The 21,250-nt window shown below is 39.0% G+C and overlaps 1 protein-coding gene across 1 annotated transcript; it reads right to left on the bottom strand.

Annotated features, from left to right (window-relative positions):
- Positions 1-879: 879 nt before the first annotated feature.
- Positions 880-16,294, bottom strand: si:ch211-225b11.1 (uncharacterized protein LOC561694 homolog). Its single transcript, XM_040019626.1, has 14 exons — positions 15,825-16,294; positions 14,628-14,762; positions 11,669-11,882; positions 11,217-11,349; positions 10,973-11,107; positions 7,968-8,071; positions 7,367-7,491; positions 5,464-5,576; positions 4,845-4,985; positions 4,654-4,753; positions 3,896-3,996; positions 3,651-3,818; positions 3,020-3,191; positions 880-2,897 (listed from the first exon to the last, which is right to left on the bottom strand). The coding sequence occupies exons 1-13, from the start codon at positions 16,024-16,026 to the stop codon at positions 3,066-3,068; spliced, it is 1,797 nt and encodes a 598-aa protein (XP_039875560.1). The 5' UTR covers positions 16,027-16,294; the 3' UTR covers positions 880-2,897; positions 3,020-3,065.
- Between the last annotated feature and the right edge of the window lie 4,956 nt (positions 16,295-21,250).

The following is a 21,250-nucleotide window of genomic DNA, read 5'->3' as shown; positions in this document are numbered from 1 at the left end:
TTTTAGCCAATCTCATATGATGGCATCAGTGCAATATTGATGTGTGATTTACTTACCAAAAATATGTAATTTAATTTTTTCTACTTACAAAACAAGACAAAAAAATTAACCCCGTGATGTCACAGTCATTATCAGTGTTGTTGTTATTTATTTCATTTTTTAAAATTGTTCTCCCAAGTTCTGTCAATCAGGACGAAAAAGTGAACATTATAACTGACAAACCAAAATATTTTTAGCACAGAACGTCTCCAGAACACAGGACTGAACATAAGGTCATGACTGAGACCTCACAGAGTTAAATCAAGGCTTAAAGTTCCAGCACTGGCTGAACCATGTTAATTACATTTAGACTGTGCTCTAGAGACCCTGGATCAGACATTAAAAACTGTACTTTCCACTACAGTGCAATCTTAGAGATAAAGCTTAAAGATAAATTTCTAGTAAACGGAAATTTTTGGCTTCTCCTTCAAGAAAAAATAGAAATAAAAGTCATAAATTATCAGCTGTTTTGGGGTCAAAACACAACCAACTTGAGTTACCAAATAAGTCCTTCCCCACTGAAGTTATTATAGACTTGTTACCTAGATTCTGTTTATAGCACTAGCTCAAAGGCCCCACTTATAACGTCTAAACTCTTGTGGGTTGCCAGCTTCAGTTTGGTTAAAAATATAATCAAACCTTCCTCTCATGGTTAGACCAGCTTATCCTTTATAGCAGAGGTAGGCAATACATTTTCTCAAGGGGCTACAGGAGTGGGACTGTGGATGGCCACACAAAATAATTGCAAAAAAATGGCACATTTCTGCAAAATGTCCACTTCAAACAGAGTGATATTTCTACTTTGGTTGTAGTTTAATACTTCATCTTCCTTTGTCTTGATCAGTAAGATTAATCTAGTCTGTTTTGGTCTTCTCAAGTGCATTAAAGTCAGGGTCAGTGGCTGACAGTTGAGTTAGACTTCTGTCTACAAACCCCTCTGAAACCCTAACACCATAACTTTACGTGTGCCTCGCTGGAAACGTGACTAGACTTGACATCAGCACAGCTGTTGTGACTGGCCTCTTCAGTGCTGTGAATTCCTCTGCATGTGCATTTTCTGCTGCTTTTTCACCGCATTTTTTTAATTTAAATGTGAAGGACTGCCTCTTCAATGCCAAATGCAAGACCTGCATCTGAGAGCTCTGGAACGCCCTCGCCTTTCTTCATAAAACTAAAATTTCTGCTCTCAGGTCCTACATTTGTTTTAGCACTTTGCCCCGACTGAGTCACCTGACAGCTGTGGTAGCCTATGTCACCTCTCCTCCAATAGTGCAACAAACTGTCAGTGATTCAGTACTCTTGCCCTGATGAAGTTAACTATTTGAGTTAAAATATCAACAAAATGGTTAATTTTTAGCAACATCTCTTGGTGTTGTTTAAGTCAGTGCTCACCAAAATATGTTGGTGCAAAATACCACCTCAGCTCCAGCCTATCCAAGCATGGAGTTACTCCACGTGCCACTGTCATAGTCCCTTTCATTCTGTGCAGTGCTGCCAGTTCAATTTAGTTACTGTGACTTTCAGGTATTTTGTTAGCACCCTTTTTTGTCCTTCAGTGTCTCTTGCGTCAAGTTAATCTTATTTCTCTGTCCAACGTGTCTTACTTCCTGTTTTATTTTGGTAGCTATTGCTCTCTGTGTTTTATATTAATTGTAGCTTTCCTCCAGTCTGTGTTCCCAACCTATACCTTCTGTATATATTTTTTCAGTCCTCCTATGACACATTACCTGTGTGAGCTGTGTGTTCCCTCACTCTGTATATTTCTTGCCTTTTGCATTCCCCGACTCACTCTTTGGAGTTTTTGACTTTGTACATTTTCCTGATCGACCTGCATTAAATACTCATTTTTAAGTTTGACTCCTACCTCCTGCATCTTGCATTTGGGTCTGCTTCTTTTTATTATTAGGAAATATTAGCGCAGCAACTCTCCAAACTTTGCTAAAAGGCTCAGATGTCCATTCCTGCTCTGCATCAGTCATGTGCTTGTATTTGCAATTGCTTTGTAAACCTTAAACACAGCAATATGCTCTCATCAAGCAAAGCATGCAGCTTTACCTCTGACTTCAGTAAATAAATATTTACAAATCCAGGTCTCGTTAAAAAAAAACTATATTCTGCATCAAATATAATTTTTTAAAGAATATTCCTTTCAAAATAAAATTAACACATTTTGTAAAAGAAAAAACTGTAAGCCATTCTCTGTTTGTTGGATGAAATGGGACAAACTGCGTGATTTATACTTTTTCACCTTTGAATCCTAAATTCTCCTTAAACTCTCACAGGCTCGACAGGGAGAACCAAGGGGTCAAATTTGGCCTGCAGACTATATGATGTCCAGGTGTAACCTGCTAACCCGCTGACCAGATCACATCTGTCACACATCTATAGAACCTGTATTTTTCTGCTTTCATATTTGTCTTCTGTCAATAGGAGGAATATGTCTGCTTCCTGTTCATTGGACCAAGCCTTTTCAAACCCATTTCTTTTGTTGATTTAAAATTAAGTATTAAGTATTCAACTCATAAATGTAGTGACCTAAAAGGCTTGTGACTGCGTCTACGATAGATCCATTATACACTCTTTAACCCCACAGACTCACTGATGTATACAATGAACTTTACAGCATAATGAACCAATCGTTTTAAACAATTACTCGCTCCTCAGCCACTCCTACCCAAAATAAAATAATTTTAAAATTCATCTGGTGAACAAAGCCACAGATTTTAGTTGCATTCTTTGTAAAAGGTGCAATGGGTGACTTACTGTATGGTTTTGAAGTCGCCTACAGGTTAAGTGGCTCGAGTTGTTAAAGTATAAATGCAGAGTTAACAACAGCTCTTTGGATGTAACTGGGATTAGGTTCAAGGTTCTTTATTATTTGTCACATGCATAGTTATACAAGTATAACACACAGTGAAATGTAGCCACACAGTGAAATGTAGCTATGTAGCTAAATGTAGATGTAGTATCATGTAGATTATGATAGAAATGGCCCAAAGTCTGCTTATTCCAGGCCTTGTATGTGGTCACTGTGTCAGAGGTGGCACCGAACTGAGTAATTTTTCAGACGCCAGGTTGTCAAGGTTTTGTTTTTCCGGCAGGTGAGCCATAACATTCAGGTCTATTGTCGGAGTCATAGCTGTTTTCAGTCTCTGGGGATTAAAGAAGGTAAGGCTTAAGCAATCATCAGTTTGAAAGTAATGTTCAAGCAAAGATTTAAATAAATAATCAGCAAAAGGACTATCCGTAATATCTGACTGTCACTGGAGCCACTAACCCATCACCGAACACTGCCCTTTTTATCAGCATGATTCAAAAGTCAATGGCCGTGTTTGTTCACAAACATTTTACCGCACTACTGTGAAAATGTGACACTAGTTCCCAGAAGATTAGGCAGACTGGCTTTAGTCATGTTCTGATCCACCAGCAGGTCAACATTTGACCAAACATTTTAAAAAACAAATCTTTGATAATACATAAGTTTCTGTCACATCCAGGAACAAAGCAATGCCACTGGATTAGGTTTAAAGTTTGCTAATTAACATGCTAGAATAAAAAAAGTAAACATATCGAATAAATAAGCCAAAGTCTGTACAATCATATTTGCTTACCTGAAGAAGGGATCCTTTATTGTTATAGATCTCTTGTATTGCACCAAATGGGATCCATACTATAGAGACCAAAGAGACGCCCCAGCCCACCCATTCAGCCCACACTGGGTACTCGTACTTCCCATAGTGAGCAGGAGTGTACTGAATAATGCTGGAAACCAGTATGCACTATATAGAGAAATGAAGAACAGTCTTATTAACTACTTTACTGGTGGTTTTAGGTGCATTATTTAAACAGGACTCACCAGCACCAACATGGGGCAGAGCAGCAGCCAGCAGACTCGGAAGTAGATATTTGGACTTTTTCCTAGCATCCTCCTGATCATTAAGGAGATACGTGGGATACCTGAGAAAAAGAAAGAGTTTAATTATTTAACCCCTTCTTGCAAAGCGTTTTGGCAGGTGTCCACAAAAATATTAAAAATAACCCACAAAGCAAGCACAATCGAGCCAGATATGGCATGCCATCGCATAGACAAGGCCATCTATGCCAAGCCCGGCCCATATCTGGATGACATACATCTTATCATGCCAGAAGTCAACCAGCAGTGCCGGCTTGTTGCCAGATCTGGGCCAGACCTGTTTGCTATGTGGGTATGGCCTTGCCAAAGCTCGCATTGATGTGCCAGCCTGGATGAGCTGCACTACCTGAGCCAAATGTGTGGGTTGTAGACTCTGTCTCATGCTACCACTAGAGTGAAATCACCGCCAGCATTCAAAAGTGACCAAAACATCAGCCAGAAAGCGTAGGTACTGAGAAGTGGTCAGTGGTCACCACCTGCAGAACCACTCCTTTATTGGGAATGTCTTATGCTAATTGCCTATAATTTCTATTCCATTTGCACAACAGCATGTGAAATTGATTGTCAGTCAGTGCTGCTTCCTAAGTGGACAGTTTGATTTCACAAAAGTGTAACTGACTTGGAGTTACATTGTGTTGTTTAAGTGTTCCCCTTATTTTTTTTAAACATAAACGAAAAAGTGAACTTCATGTGAATTTTACCAAAGATCCAACAGATGGCAACAACCTCAAAGAAAGCCAAGAACACAAGAGAAACCACAGCAGTGTAGTGGTCCATCAGCTGAAACACGTAGATACCTCCCTGTAAGTAAAAGACAGACCTACATGACAAAACAGTGACTCTTACCACATCCCCAAATGTGTTTCCCTGAGAAGTGTCTTACATACTGTACCTTGGTAATGTGAGAAATCCCCAGTACAAAGCAAACAAAGCACACAGCCAGGACCAGCAGCTCTTCTCTCTTCAGGAAAGACAGAATTTTGACTCCAAATTCATCCTTTATGTATGTCACAGCTACCTCAACTGCGCCAAACTGCAGAACAAAAGATTTAATACAAACTTAATGGTTATCTGCAGACCTTGGAGTTTTAAATCATAATCACAGTCATTCAGATGTCGTACATGTTTCTCCTTGTTTAGCCTGTCTGTCTTACTGTCTGTGTTGTGAGTGGCAGATATGGCAAGACTCAGCCCTCAGTTCTCTAGCACTCAGCCTACCAGCTCAACTCAGACAGACGAGCATTCTCCAGGCTTCTCAGCCTGCATGCTCTATCTCTCTTGATCCATTTTAGCTTCATCTTAACACTTGTATATTTACATTCAAGCCTTTTATATTAAAGCAAAAGTAGTATGGTAATAAAATATCCAAACAGTAAAGGCAAACCACAGTGAGGGTAAGAGACCTCTTTTGATACAAGTGTACAAATGTTTCCTTTAAATTCAAAAGTGCAAAAGCTAAAGTTTGATGTAAAACATTAAGTGTACAGCGCTGCAGATGTTTAGATGTTTACCTGACTGTCCACACCCAGACACAACAGCATGATAAAGAAAAGTGGGGCCCATAGCTGAAAGACTGGCATGGTTGAAAGAACTTCAGGGTACACAACAAACACCAAACCAGCACCTGAAATATAACACAACAGAGGACTTGTTGCTATTTTACAATGCAGACATATACAAATGCAGGATATCCGTTGCTATTCCAGCTTAAGTTGGCTGTGCTGTACTGAGCTGTACTTTAAATGTGTGTTATTTGGAGCATATTTTGAGTTCTGTTAAAATATAAACTGGGATCCATTCAGTGACATGCACATATTTCTTTGCTTGGCAAGAGTTATGAGATAAATATTTAGCTTAGCTCAGTTTATAGTGAAGTAAAGGGCTCAGACATTTTTAAAATAACCCTAACTAAAGTGTAACAAAGCACAACAAGGTCCTTCATTCATGACATGAGCTCCTGAACTCCCTGGAATCATATTGCTAGACAATAATATTTCGCCTGCACGTAGAAATTAGCGGCAGCTTAAAGAAGCACACTGCAAGACTGTAGTTGGAGACTCGGGAGGACGAGAGAACAAAACTAGTGTACAGTGAAAAAATATTTGCCCCCTCTCTGATTCCTAATATGTCACTTATTTGCAACACTTGAATGTTTCAGATCATCCAATACGTTTAAACATTTGACAAAGATAACCCAACCCAAGGAGTGAGCCCAACTCCTGAAAAACATCCCCACACCACAATCCACTAACCTTTACACCGTTGTCCTGGCAACCATCAAACCCAGACTCGTCCATCAGAAACGCAAAAGCGTGATTTGTGACTCAAGCGAACATGTCGAGTGGTGCTGTGATTTACACCACGTGGGCTAAAGCTCAGGAGGTAGCACAAGTCACCTACTGACCAGAAGGTTGGTGGTTCGATCTCCATCTGCTCCAGTTTGCATGCCAAAGATACTAACCCCATGTTGCTCTATGAATGTGTATGTGTGTTAGATAAAAAGCCCTTACATAGAAAAAACCCATTTCATTGCCCCGTAGTTCTGTAGCGATGGAAAGTTAGCGACCCATTCTTTCAGTCGTGTTTGTAAAAGCAGTCTGAATGCCTAGGTGCTCGGAAGTTATTGGAATTCAATGATTTGGATGGGTGAGTGAATACTTTTGGTAATATAGTGTATCTAACCAGCACAAACTGCAATCAAGCATTCTTGTCTAAGGGGCACTTATTAAAAATTACAATTTGTGAAGAAAGTTCAACCAATTAAGAGCAAAGTGATTTTTCAAAGTGAATCAGACCTCAACATCTGATGACAGCTGACAGGAACAATTTGACATTGAGATCAGAGGATTTTATCTGAACACACGCAATCTCTGTCTTTAATAACTCACTGCTTGACTGCTGATGCTTAAATGTTGCTTAAACACTTAACAACACTTAACTAAATTAAACTACACTCTCTCACACAGGCATGTATACACAAGTTATGTACTCAAAAAGGGCACTTGAAAGATTTAGTACTGTTCATTAAGCTGAGAAAGTCTTGCAGTTTCGACTATAGTATGAAAACTGAATTTGCCATAGTGCAGTTAGATTACTTACAGCAACAGACACACAATTGTTTGTACAGGCAGTTGATGAATAGTACTCCTTATAGTGAATACAGTGAATTTTCCTTATATAATTAGTCGGGAGCCACTTTAGGAAACTGCATCCAGATGTGCACATCCTGAAATATGCCTTTATTTTCCATGGAAAGAAGAGACATGTTCCAAGGACAAGGAAAACAAACATCAGCTCTTAAAACAAGCCTGGGATCTGTCTCCAGTCTTGAACTATGATGATCTATCTCTCTTCTTTTTAAAGTCCTCAAGATAAAACAAAGCTACAAGTCTGATGTTGTTTTCAGGGACTCACCATCTGTAGCTATGTTGTCCACTGGGAGGTTATGTATATGAGACATGTAACCGACAGCTGAGAAGATCACGAAGCCAGCCAGGATACTAGTGAAAGAGTTGGCCGCTGATACAATCAGTGCATCCCTGGGAAAGAAAAAGGACAATGTCTGTGAAATGTAGTTTATTGCTCTCGTGTTATTGTCAAGCTCGCACTTTATCAGAAATGTCTGAGGCCTTCAGTGGTGCACATGCAGCATTAGCACCCCAGGATCTTTAACAGCAAAGCAAATTTTGAAGGAAAATACAATTTGTTCCATAAATAATTTAACTTTGTTCCCCACCTGCTGTGAGCAAAACAGCTATATAACCACATGCCCTCAAATCACAGGCAACCAAGACCACTGCTGTTCATCAAGGAAACTGTCAAGTTTACAGTAACATGCTGTGTCTGTATTAACTACAAGAAAGAGGGTGATATAGCATCTTTTAATTTACTGTGTATTGAAGTCAAGTGAACCCACACTGTTCTTTTTCAGCATTTTGTGTCCATCTTATTAAAAAATGACTGCTTTTTCCACTCTGTTTGAGCTTTTTTTAGACAGAGTGTTATGAATGCTTACCTGAGAATGTTGTTGTTGAACTTGTTGTAACTTGCCATTGAAATCATCGAGCCAAATGCTATTCCAAGTGAGTTAAACACCTGGGCAGCTGCATTAAGCCAAACCTGTGATATAGACAGAGGAGAGCCGAAGATTGATACGAGTATAGTTTCATTTGATTTGGATTTGAAGGCCATGGAAATGTATTTTCTTTATAAGCATCTTCCTGCAGAGGTGAACAGTCTTGAGTGAAATCAGATGAGAAATCTATACGTTGTGATTTTCAGCGAACAAAGTCATGTCAAACATCTTTGTACACTGCCTGCAGTTTAGGAGCTATTGTTGCTAATAACTAATTACAAACAATGAAACTAACCATAATACCCATTAACATGTGACCTGTTGTGGTGGTCTGTGGTGTCCTGCACTGGGGCGCTGGCAGCAGGACCCCTGATTGTTGTCTGTATGATGGACGTAGTGAAGGAGGACATGCAGAGGATTGGTGTGACAGAGGAAGATACTACAGATAAGGTGAGATAGAGGCAGATGATCCTTAAAGGACCCAGTCAAAAGAAAGAGAAGAAGAGGTATTTGTCATGGTCTTCCTATCCTCACTGATTTTCTGCCAAGATTTGTTTCTTTTTCTCTCTCTCCCAATTCTACTTTTTCTGCATAATCCATCATACAAAATGTAATCAAATGGAAAAGTCTCTTTTTAAAACTTGTTTTATTAGTTTTAATTTTTTAACTTTATGCATCAAGCAAAAATTTTATTATATGCAACATTCTCTGACTGGAAGACATTTGTTTAACATTTAAACCTATTTTCTGCACATTCCAGCACATAAAATAAAATATTTTTTGTGTTAACACTTTTGTCACTTTTTATGGAATCAAACTTAAAGTAAGGTCAGTACTTCCACGCTTTAAACGCTGCACGCTCATACTCTCTCCTGCACTCGATATATTATCCATTGTTGATCTGCACACAGCTGTTGTCAGGAAGGTAGCACTCGCTTACATCACTGTCATGAGACATTCTCGCAAAAAACTCACGGTTTTAGTAACGCAGTAAGGCAGCGTTCCTACGGGAAAGTAACGGTAATCTAATTGCAATAGTAATCCCTTATTTTACTCGTTACTTGAAAAAAGTAATCGGATTACAGTAACATGTCGCCCATCTCTGGTGGTGAGCCAGTCTGTCTGAGAGTGTTTGCTTTTAAAAATACATATTTTCCCTTCTTACAGTCATGTTGAAAACAAGGATTTCACAGGAATAACTACACCTATGATTCAATAGCTTGAAGCATCTTTAGCAGCGATAACTGAAGTAATTGTTTTCTTTTATCAATTTCTCGCATCATTGTTGCAGAATTTTTAACAATTATCATGTTAAGGAAAGACTATAGAGTTGTAGTTCTTTGGGTATTTTTTTTGCAGCAGTTTCTACTAGAGATGGACCGATCCGATATTACATATCGGTATCGGTCTGATACTGACATAAATTACTGGATCGGATATCGGAGAGAAATAAAAAATGTAATCCGATCCAGTAAATATCAAAAAAGCACCTCACAAAACTTGTGACATGGCATATCTCGGCTCATAACCGTAGCACGTCGGAGCAGTGTGCCTCACGTGATAGAGCGGCTGTGGCGTGCAAGACCTGTGCAACTGCCTCTCTCTCTCCCTCCCTCTCCTGCTGCTACTTCAATCATGAAACTGATTAATGATCAGCTGATCGGCTTTTCTGTCGTGAATCCGTCTCTCTTGTTTGTTTATCGCCCACTTCGCACCAGAAAGAGGAAACCAGAGGCTGAACAACAGCAGCACGTTTAAGCTTGATAATCTGTTGTTAGAATTTTTTTAATATTACTTTCTACACCAGGATCGTTTTTCTACGTAGCTGACGGCTGGTAACTGTGCAGGGGCGGATCTAGCAAAGTTTAGCCAGGGGGGCCGATAGGGCATGAACAGGGAAAAGGGAGCACAAAGACATACTTTTCTTTCTTATTCTCATTTAAAATGTCTAGCTTTTAATAAATAATTATCTAAATTATTCTCATTTAAAATGTCTAGCTTTTAATAAATAATTATCCGAATCTTACACCCAAAGTTTTAATCTGATGTAAAATGTATAGAAGTCCATTACTGTATATAGTAACTATTAAGTCTAATATACCCTAGTAAGCTATAGTACTTTTTCCTTTGGGAAGGTACCATCTGTGCAGTCTGCAGTTCTGTTGAAGAAAGATGTTGAATCTATTTAATTATTCTTGAAAAATAATTGATTTCTGTGCATTTTTTTTCACCCTGCATCAAATTAAAGTTGATTATGTCGATTAAGCATCATGAGGTGGAGGGTGGTTCCCTATTTATTTTTTTTTTGCTGGGAGTTTGCAACCCTATTAGTTAGGTTGCTTATTCTTTAAAATACCAGAATAGGGAGGATGGAGTAGGTTTAAGTTTATTAGATTGATCAGTTTTGCTGAACTATGAAATATTTTGGGTGCAGTGTATTTTTTGCATACAGGTATAACAGAATAGCTTTAGTGTTTGTTTGTTTTTAAACTTGAATATTATACAAAATGCAGCAAGATATTAAAAAAAAAATTTTATTGATTAAAAACACACTATATCGGATTCATATCGGTATCGGCCGATATCCAAATTTATGATATCGGTATCGGACATAAAAAAGTGGTATCGTGCCATCTCTAGTTTCTACATGCTTTTCTTTTCACATCACTGTATGTGGCCAAGGAACAATCTCAACAATCTCAACAATCTCAACGTTTAAAGAGTCCATGGCTGAAATAACCTTTTCAGGTCGGGTCTGGCATGCTTTAAGATTGACCCTTGAACAGACACAAGTTAAAAGCCTACTCTTTCAAAAGGGACACTTCAAGCTTCAAAGAAAGAAAAAGGTGGCCTGATTTGTTTTTGTACGCAGACCAGTACAAACTAGTACAAATTGGGTTTTGGTACCAATGTTTAACCAACATCTCAGAGATAAGTAGTCTCACCTTCACTTCAAACAGTTTGCTCCACACCGGTGTCACAAAATAGAGGATACCATTCTTGGCTCCAGGAAGCTGCACATTGTTGATGAGCAGGGCAAACAGGATGAAGTATGGAAACACAGCAGTGAAATATACTACCTATAGAAAAAATGGCAAAAAAAACCAAATGGTGAATGTCAACTTGAAATCCCCCTAAAAAAAACCTTCATCACAATCACCATGACACAGCAAAAGTCATTTTTCTCACCTTTCCTGTGGATTTGACTCCTTTAAATATACATAAGTACACAATAACCCAAGCAAAGACAAGACACCCAAAGAGTTCCCAACGAAGACCACCTAATTCTTCAATACCGCGAGTCTTTTCCAGAAGTCTGTTACTGTGAAAAGGAAAGAAAAACATGCGACTAAAGTATCTTCAAATACCCAGAAAATTCGAGATAACTGCGATTAGAACATATTAGTAAAGCCTGACCAGCATGCAGTACAATGCACTCACAGAGAGAAGAAAAAACTACAAAACATTTTGAGTTAAACAACAAAAACTGCTTTAAATTTGGTCAAAGACACTTTGCTAATGACTAATGACGGTTTTCAGTAACTTTAAGAAGAAGAACACAACATGATTTGAGCGAGCACTGCTTATACAGCACAATAGTGCCATACAGAGTGAGCTGCAAGGAAGTGACGTCTTCTCACTCAAAGAACTGTTGGCTAGCAGACTGCAGGTGGGTATCATTGCCAAGAAAGCCACTCGAACAGTTTCCAACAGCATTCCAGGTGTTGTTGCAGGACTTCCAAGGCAGAGTCTCCATTCCGAAGGAGTTGAATAAATAGTAAAGTGCCCAGCTCATGAGCACATTATAATACGTGCAGAAAACGAAGGAGATAACAACTGTGGCCAGACCAACACCTGCAGAGTGACACGTGGGGATAAAGAGAGTAGTGAGAGACAGCTCTACAGGAGTCATGCCAACTGTGGGAAAGAAGCTGTACGCGTTGCTTTATTCTCATACCCAAAGCATTACTGAGTGCCAAATACTTGGGCCTGATAACAATGGCATATATCTTTTGTAGAACAACCAGAGAAGAGCCAGTATCATTAATAACCTCTGCCCAGTTTCCCCAATACACAGCCACAGACGAGACAAATTCCTGGGGCCTTTGAGTAGAAATTACGCCGTGTTGTTCAGCAGGTGAATATAAAAGACTACTGAGTGAGGTGAGATCAAAGCCATTCAGCAGATGTAAATTATTCAGTCTTTTAACACCTGTGGTTCTGAGCTGCGTGTCAGGTTTCAGACTGGGGCAAGTATATGTGTAAATACCAAATGCAAGTTTCAGCCTCCTCCTCAGGGAATTCAGAACAATGACTCGGTTAAAGAGCTCCCTACTGGAACAGGTATACAGAGTCATTAATTAGCTGAAATATCAGCCCTTTTAAATACAACAAAAAAATCTGTTCATTTGCTGAGTCAGACCGTTTTATGTGTTGAGATCAATGGTTAGAAGACTATGCTGCCATCTTTCAGAATACACTTATTTGTGTGCTTTGGGAAAGTCACTTAAATGACAGCTAAAAGTCTGTAATTTAACACTCGTACAGTTGCTTTTCTTCATTTTCTAGTCTGTTTCCTAAATAGAGACTGTTGGTCATCTAAGCAGAGGTACTGAGGATTAAGAGACACAGTTTTGCACCTTGAGATTTTCAACTTTTGCACTTTTTTTGTCTGCCAGTTGTTTTTTATGGACTTTTCGTGAATTTCTGCTGTTTATGTAAGATTAAACATTCACTGGAGTATTTTTTTTAACACTTGTGTCTGTACTTCTACTTAAGTAAAAAAGCCTGTATTTCTGCCACCTCTGCACAGCTGCTGCTCATTGTCGAAAGGCTGGAATGCCACGCGCCACAGATCCATGTCTGTAAAATATACATGTCTCCATGTAGTAAAATGTGGAGGGGGAGGCAGCTGAATAACAGCTCTGAGCAAAGGAAAACCCTCTAATCTCCAGGATCAGTGCGAACCACTGCTTAGTAAGTGAGCTCTACTTCCTTTTGTTATCACCTGTTTGCCTCTTTCACACTAAATATTATTTCATATTATATTATTTCACACTGCCAAAAAATCTGAAACAGTTCAACTAAAGAAAAGCAAGGCAGAGTAATTAAAGTATTGCTAGGATTAAGGATTAGTGGATAACTCAGACATGGGTATATTTGCTATATTTGTGATATTTGTGGGCAGCTGCATCATGGATCACAGGTACATGACAGTAAACTGCACTCAAATTGCACAGGTGAGTCATTCAGAAGAATATACAAAAAAAAGACTACCTGCTTTGGGCCCCTGTTTAGCACAGACCATTAACCAGGAAGAAATGAGCGATAAATCAAGTGAAGGACCCAAACGTTTTGACCGGGTAGATAATCTCTGTCCTTAAGGAGATAAGAAAACTATGGAGAAAAATCCTCAAGTTAGAACAAGAGAGAAAGCATTGTCATTTCACACCCACAAGTAGAGATTGTTGATGGCTGGTCTCTTGTTTGATTTAGAGGGATTTGGACAGACTGTTGGTCCTCTCAGAGTCCACACTTTTCATTTTCTGGAGATGTAAAACTGTGGGAATGTCTCAGCTTCTATATATTTTTTAACAACAATCGAACTTTAAGGAATATACTGATCCACTTTATTGGCCTTTTTAATGAACTAATGCAGACTCAGAGAGAACATCTTCAGTCGCTCATGATTGACTTAATTATCACGGATTTTACTGACGTCAACTTGATGGTTTGAAAGGTTCAATCATACCTCACAAAGTTAAAATACATGCAGTCACAGAGGTTGAAAATTTGGCTAAACAAGTTCTCATCCATCAACATGAAAAAATATGAAAGAAAATAAAGCAGGATTTATTCAAACCAAAGCATTAAGACACCTGCATGCCTTCACCATGGCTAAATATGGATAAATAATTTAAATCTTTATCTGAGATCCTTTTTTACTTTACACTGAATGGTAATGTGGGCTTCATGGCTGGAGGAAAGCAGAAAATCCACACATGAGGTCTGTCATGTTTTACATAAATTATTCCCGTTTTTCATGATTGTCAAGTTTTTTAAAAAAAAACTTGCTTCTGTCAGGGTGTGGCAAGATTTCAAACCATCTCACTCTCATACATGGGTTGACTGCACTTTGTGCTTGGTTGTCATTATAAAGTGTGTTGCTGTTTGTGTTTCTTAACCCCTTTGCAGCTTTAACTCATCCTTGGCTGAAGACTTTTCTTTTTTCCATTTCTGTGTGTCGTCTGATTCATATGCTATGTTTTAATGTTGACAGCAATTATCTTTGAAATAAACACAGATATAATCTTGTGTTTTCATTGTGCTACAAATTTTAAATACATCAAGCTTGTCTGACCTCTTCTACAGTTATCTGGGTTGGTAGGGCAGTCCATTTTAGAACTCACTGTTTAGACTCTGTATTGATCAGCTGGAGTTTCTGGTGCTGTTGGCTAATAATTAAATATTTGTCTGCAAATATATGAGTTGGACTCTTGGTTTTGGATTTTGAAATCTATTATAAATACATACAAAGAAAAACCGTGTTGTAAAGGTGGTCCAACAACAAAAATAAATAAGTCCTGGATAGTAACTTACCTTTCAACAAGGGACAGATTTTGGCGAAAGCATGCACAGGCCCTAAACGAGTATACTGCCCAACAGTAAACTCCATGAAGAGCAGAGGAATGCCACACACGAGCACCATGGTAAGATAAGGAATCAGGAAGGCACCTGAAGAAAACAAAATTTAGCAGGTTTACACCTCTTCTGAATAAACCAGCTGCAGAAAATTCCAAATAAATACTGCTGCCAATGTCCAGATGACAATTGTAAGCTCACAGTGATTGTTTTATAGTAGTCATATATTTATAATAACTAAGTAAGTAACTGCTGAATATCCTCTTTAACAAAATCTAGACAGCTTCTACACTGTTTGGAAGTTAGTGTTTGTTTGTTCCTTTGCTTGCTTGTTTTGCTGATCATTTATGCAACAGAGTAAAATTTCCACTAGAGGCAGAATTTTCTTGTATAATTTTTTTGTGATGATTATCAAAAAGCATACAGCTGATGCTCAGTTTCTATTTCCTAAATGCTGGTGTCAAATATTTTATTATTATGATAAATGATTATGATATTTTATACCAGAGCAATGTCATTTCAGCCCCAGATTTAAATGTTTCTGTCACTGTGCTTAAGGAACTCACGCACATGTATGTGCCACTTTTCAAATATGTGCATGAGGAAAAATAGCAGGAGCTGTAATTGCGGGTGTAAAAGTTTGAACAAAGTGTATCTGAGCATTATTGACGAAATAATGATGAAAAATAGCATAACTGAAAACATAACTAAAAGTAGAAAGTAAATCTGAAATGTACAGAAAATGTGTTTCTTTTATGTTTGTGCCCATTTCTACTTATTTATTGAAGTAAGTATGAAATATTAAAGTCACTAAGAGTTAAACCCTTTTTATTGTCTTTGCATTTTCTCATTCAATTTTATATTACCAGTCTTTGGAAACAAATAAAAAAAATCCATAAAAAACAAATCAGTAAATAACTAAATAACCCTTGCTGACCACTTCAATGTTAATCTACTGTTTAACAGACTACACAGTCACTGTTACATAACTGAAGAATCACGATAAATGATGGAGTGCAGGTAACCAATCATATCATATGATGATGATTTTTTTCAGTCCCGCCATGCAGAAGCCTAATAAAATAAAAAATAAAAAACAGTAGCTGCTGCTATGTTTACGGTCTGCTTCGTGTTCCGTGTCTTTAGCACTCTTACCTCCACCGCTGTTGTAGCACAGGTACGGGAATCTCCAGACATTACCGAGTCCCACGGCGTAACCCACCGTGGACAGGATGAACTCCAGCCGGCCGCTCCATGTGGGTCTCTGAGCCTCTGCGTCTGCGGTCATCTCGAGATCTGCAGTACCTGATTCCCTGCTATCAGAGGTTTCCCGTGAGTTCTCCACACCAAAATCCATTGTAGCTTAGTGATGAAGGTAAAGAGGGTTTTATTAAATCAAGATGATTCGCGCTTTAATTTGGCACAACAAATAAGTTGACTAGATTTGGTGGAGTGATGTAAAGACAAGAGAAAAATGAACTTCTAGAGGGTCTGAACCAAAGATGTCTGAGGATAAAAGGGGATGATATGCGCTACCAAGACAGCAACGACATCCCAACAAGGACTCCTAACCCAGACAGGTGTCATGTATGTCAAGGCAAAGCCCACTCCTTCTTGTGTAAGCCTGCCTTTTCACCCTTTTGCAGGTGTTGCACAACACCTGGCTACTGTCAAACAAGTGTGGGTGTTTTGGATTGGCCCGTTCCCTTTCTTTCCAAAATAAAGGTCCAGAATCCCACCCTTTTCGTAATTGACAGACACATAAAAAGAACCATTAACTAAGTCTTCTGGCTGGTTTCAGCACAAAATAAATATGAATGTGATTCAAAATATTCCACATCAAATGAGGAGAAAATTTTAAACAGGGAAAAAAGGACAAGCTGCCACCCACGTGGAGTACACTAGCCCAGACAGTGGTAGATCGTCTTGCATCCCTCTTTTATTTTGAAAGGAACCCGTTAACTCTATTCCTGCCCCCGCTCCGCTTTACTGGCCTAATGCGAGTTTGAATCGTATGAATAGATCACTGGCTTTGTTCGGTGTAATATTTACCATGTAGACCAGTTTCCTTTACTGGCATAGGGGAAAACTCATAAAGAGGGATTACTCTAGCCAATACAAAGTTGAATTGAAGGTTCTTTTAAAGTGGTTTTATTTATAATCCTTTCTGCTCTTTTTACAAAATCTATATTGGATGAGTGTGTGCAGAGTTTTATTGCTTAAAAGCAAATACACTATTCTACTCTGTTCTATAGGGTTTATGTTCTGTAAACGTGTGCCACAAGCTGGTTGAACCGCATCCTTCTATACCTGACCCGAAGACTAATTTAGCTGTCAAGTAGCAGCCAATCAGAACGCTCCCTGCTTGCACGAGGAGACTGTTGGTGGTTGTTGGGAAAGGGGAATGGAAAGAGAGCATTGAAGGACTGTAGCATTGATTTATTCCTCAAAGATGATGGTGTGCTTTTGTATGTGTATGCGTGTGTGTGCATGTATGCAAGCATGCATGTTGGTAACCAGTAAGCAAATCCAAGGCATGCTTTCCATGCGCTTAACTGCTTATATTGTGTTTCTGACAACCTAGCTTTGTCCAACTTTGCAACATGTCAGTTGGTTAGAATGGCCTCATCAGATGGTTTCGTTCCTGTTTATTAGCTTGTAAATTTTGACATTAGAGCAAGTTCATATGATTTGCACAGTTTAGGCGTTGCATTGCTTTTTTGTTGCATTGTTTTGATGGACAGCAGGCAAGAACTACCGCGTAGCACCACACATTATATAGAGGCCTCCTTGTTGCGTTTGGGTTATTTGTTTTTAAAGTTGCAGTGTTAAAAATGTCATCACTAGATTTCAGTAGATTGCAGACTGCTGTCAGCTGTTCTGTTTTCTTAACCCTCACAATTCAAATACATAGTTTTTGATGGCTATCTGTGGTGAATGTAAGCTGTCAGTCCCCTGTTTACCTCGGCTGTTAGTAGACTGCAAAACTTTGTGAAAGGAGTAAATAAATGAGAAGAAATCAATTAGGAAAAAAATATAATGTTCATGCACATTTTCATGGGTCAGAGCCCTGACTTCAGTGCAAGAGATGAGGCTTGAGGTGTGTTTTCTCTTTCCTTCACGTTTTCACTTTTCTGGTGAAGAGCCGCCCAAGATATGAAGGCAAGGTCTTTCATATCTTGAGTCTGAAAGTACAGCCATGAATTAAAACGTGCTTCTGCATTATGTTTAAGTTCACTGGCAAAAAGAGAAGTTTGTGTCTAAATATGTTATATTGCATGTTTACACAGCAGATGTAAACCTAGTTTATTATGTCATTTGTTTCTTGTTACAGAACCAACACACACAGAAGGAAGACCTGAAGTGTAGCTTGCTCCTATTTTTCAATACAAGAACATCTGCTTTTTAATCACCGCCCCCTGCTGGCCACTTTTTAATGAACCAACAGAAATATACAGGGTGGGCCATTTATATGGACACACCGTAATAACATGGGAATGGTTTGTGATATTAAAGTCCTGTTTGTGGCACATTAGTATATGTGAGGGGGCAAACTCCTCAAGATGGGTGGTGACCATGGTGGCCATTTAGAAGTCGGCCATCTTGGATACAACTTTTGTTTTTTCAATAGGAAGAGGGCCATGTGACACATCAAACTTATTGGTAATGTCACAAGAAAACAATGGTGTGCTTGGTTTCAACGTAACTTTATTCTTTCATGAGTTATTTACAAGTTTCTCTTTTTTCACAGCCATTGACATGTGGAAGAGGTGAACACGCGAGGAGCGGATTGAAATTGTGTTGATATCTGGTGAACGCAGTAAGGTTCAAGGTTCAAGGTTCAAGGTTCTTTATTTGTCACATGCATAGTTATACAAGTATAACACACAGTGAAATGTAGCCTGACACGCTCCTCGACATGTGCAAAAATTGTGGGGGGGGTAGAGGAAGAACATTATATATATGTATATATATATATATAGTATATACATTGGGTGAATGTGCAGTAGTAGCAGCAAGCAGGTGAATTCTGTACATTAATATGAATAGACATCTGACTATTTTACAGGATAGACTATATAAACATATTTAAAATTAAAGGAATTTGAAATGTACATTGTTCCTTGGTTTAGTGTCTGGAAGAGTCCTGTCTCAGTCAATTATAGATGATGTGAGAGGGCGGGTGTGTGTGTTTAGGGCCCGGATGGCTTGGGGATAGAAGCTCCTCTTGAGTCTCTCTGTCCTTGCCCGGATGATGCGGAACCTTCTACCAGATTGCAGAAGTTGGAACAGTTTGTTGCCAGGATGGGACGGGTCCTTCAGTATCTGCGCTGCTCTAGTCCGGCATCTCCTGGTGTAGGTGTCCTGAAGCGGGGGGAGAGCAATCCTGCAGCAGCGTTCTGCTGTACGGATCACTCTCTGGAGAGCTTTTTGGTCCTTCACACAGCTGTTCCCAAACCACGATGTCATGTTCTGTGTGAGGATGCTCTCCACAGCGCCTGTATAGAAAATCCTGAGGATCTTTGGAGAGACCCTGAACTTCCTCAGTTGTCGTAGGTGATACAGGCGCTGCCTAGCCTTTTTGGTCTGGACCTGAATGTGGGCAGCCCATGTCAGGTCTGAGGAGATGTGGACACCAAGATACTTGAAGGACTGCACCCTCTCCACTGGAGCTCCATTGATGATAATGGGCTTGTAGTCTCTGTGCTGACCCCTTCTGAAGTCCACCACCAGCTCCTTGGTCTTGCCGACGTTCAGCTGGAGGTGGTTGTCCTGGCACCACGATGCCAGATTCTTCACTTCATCCATCGTTGTTGGAGATGGCACCCAGCACCACTGTGTCATCAGCAAACTTCACAATGGTGTTGGAGCCATGGGTGGCCACACAGTCTGAAGTGTAGAGGGAGTAGAGCAGTGGCGAGAGGACACATCCCTGAGGTGCTCCTGTGTTGATGGTGATGCTGTTGGAGAAGCACCTGCCCACCCTCACCACCTGAGTTCTGCCAGTGAGGAAGTCCAACACCCATGCACACAGACGGCTGTTAAGTCCCAGATCCCTGAGCTTTGTGAACAGTCTGCAGGGCACTATTGTGTTAAACGCTGAACTGTAATCAACATAATAGTGTTGTGTCAGGATGTGTATGGCAGCTTCATTGTAAGGTCCATCATGACTATTGCAGTGTAACAACAAATACTGCCAAATATAATGTTTACCTTGTTTAAATAACAATGAATGGGCTTTCACGCAGCTGCATTCTAAAATCAAGAGCCAAAGACTTAATAATAAGCTTATCGTGAATATCGTCCTGGCTACTGTAAACTCTCCACTCTCAGTTTATTCTACCTTATCTCAGTTTTTCTCCATTACTTTAATGCACTGTTAACAATAGCCCCATTTTCGTTAATATGCCACACAAATATTGAACCATGTCCCACGCTGCAAAACAGGAAATTAATGTTTCAGCCACAGTCAGTGAAACTGAGGAACTCATGACGCATTCATGTTCCTGCCTGTATACTGGCCCTTTTACGTAAACTGAAGATTGAAGACACAGTTCTACAATTTTCCCAGTGTTGTGTGGCTTTATTTTGAACATGTTAAAATAACATAACAAAAACAAAGAAAACAAAGAAACAAGCAGAAAAAAATCAATGTGACTGTACTGTACTGTACAATGGCTATTTCTGAAGACTACTTAAAAAATAACAAGAAAGCTTGGCTGACAGAGGCCAGGCTGTGCTGAAGAATAAATGTGGACATCAAGCTTGTTGAACTGCGCAAACTGTTTTTTGCTCATATTTCCATATATATTTGCACATGTTTCAATAAATCACTACACCTATTCCCCATTTTCCAAGCAAGACATAATGAAATGAGGTGCGGCATGAGATTTCACAGCACTGTACTAATACTGACAGATGTTACAGTGAATAAGCCACATTTTTTTTTCAATAAACAAAACTGTATAAATTTTTAAAATCTTAGTACATACCAGCATTTGTGTTGAATGCTTTGAAACTAAAGCTCATATGTGATTTAAAGGGAAACTAACTCTTTAAATTCAATCGCCTAAAGGTCAACTATGAGTCATGAATCATGTTATTGTAAAAAATGCTTGAACACACCGTCTTCTGAATTTGGAGGTGTAAATTATAAAAGAAATATTATTCTGCATGGAGCAGAGAAAAGCAAAGAAACAACACGTGCACTTTGCCAGTTTAATGTGTGCTTAAATCTTCTCATTAGGTCTAATACCCTTTCAGTAAATAACATTCATTGCTATTCTGCCTGTGTTGAAATGGTTTTAAAGAGATGATGCCTACTGATTTCAGATGCTGCAGTGAAATTATTGTTTTGCCCAGCCCAGTATTATCAGTGAGCCTTGGCTATATAACAGAAATAAAACAATTTAGAAGCACTTTAAAGGCTGACTTGTTCCTACAGTTAATCCCGTGTTTTGCATTTAAATAGGAAAAGTGCAAAACACAAATTGTAAAGCAAACCCTTACTGATGATATAGCAGTCATTTATCTTTTATAACATTTTAAAAGAATTAAATGAAATTTTAAAACAGAGATTT

This window comes from Simochromis diagramma, unplaced genomic scaffold, assembly GCF_900408965.1.
Source record: "Simochromis diagramma unplaced genomic scaffold, fSimDia1.1 OVJJ01000822.1, whole genome shotgun sequence".
Classification (NCBI taxonomy): domain Eukaryota; kingdom Metazoa; phylum Chordata; class Actinopteri; order Cichliformes; family Cichlidae; genus Simochromis; species Simochromis diagramma.
Note: the sequence above shows the minus strand (reverse complement) of the source record. Positions and strands in the feature narration are given on the sequence as shown.

Bases quoted from the DNA above. Each gene is read 5' to 3' on its own strand.
- si:ch211-225b11.1 (XM_040019626.1), bottom strand. From the start codon at position 16,026: ATGGATTTTGGTGTGGAGAACTCACGGGAAACCTCTGATAGCAGGGAA. The intron at 11,883-14,627 runs GTAAGTTACTAT...GTCACTCTGCAG, and splicing joins AATCTGTCCCTTGTTGAAAG to GTGTTGGTCTGGCCACAGTT. The intron at 5,577-7,366 runs GTGAGTCCCTGA...GTTATATTTCAG, and splicing joins GGACAACATAGCTACAGATG to GTGCTGGTTTGGTGTTTGTT.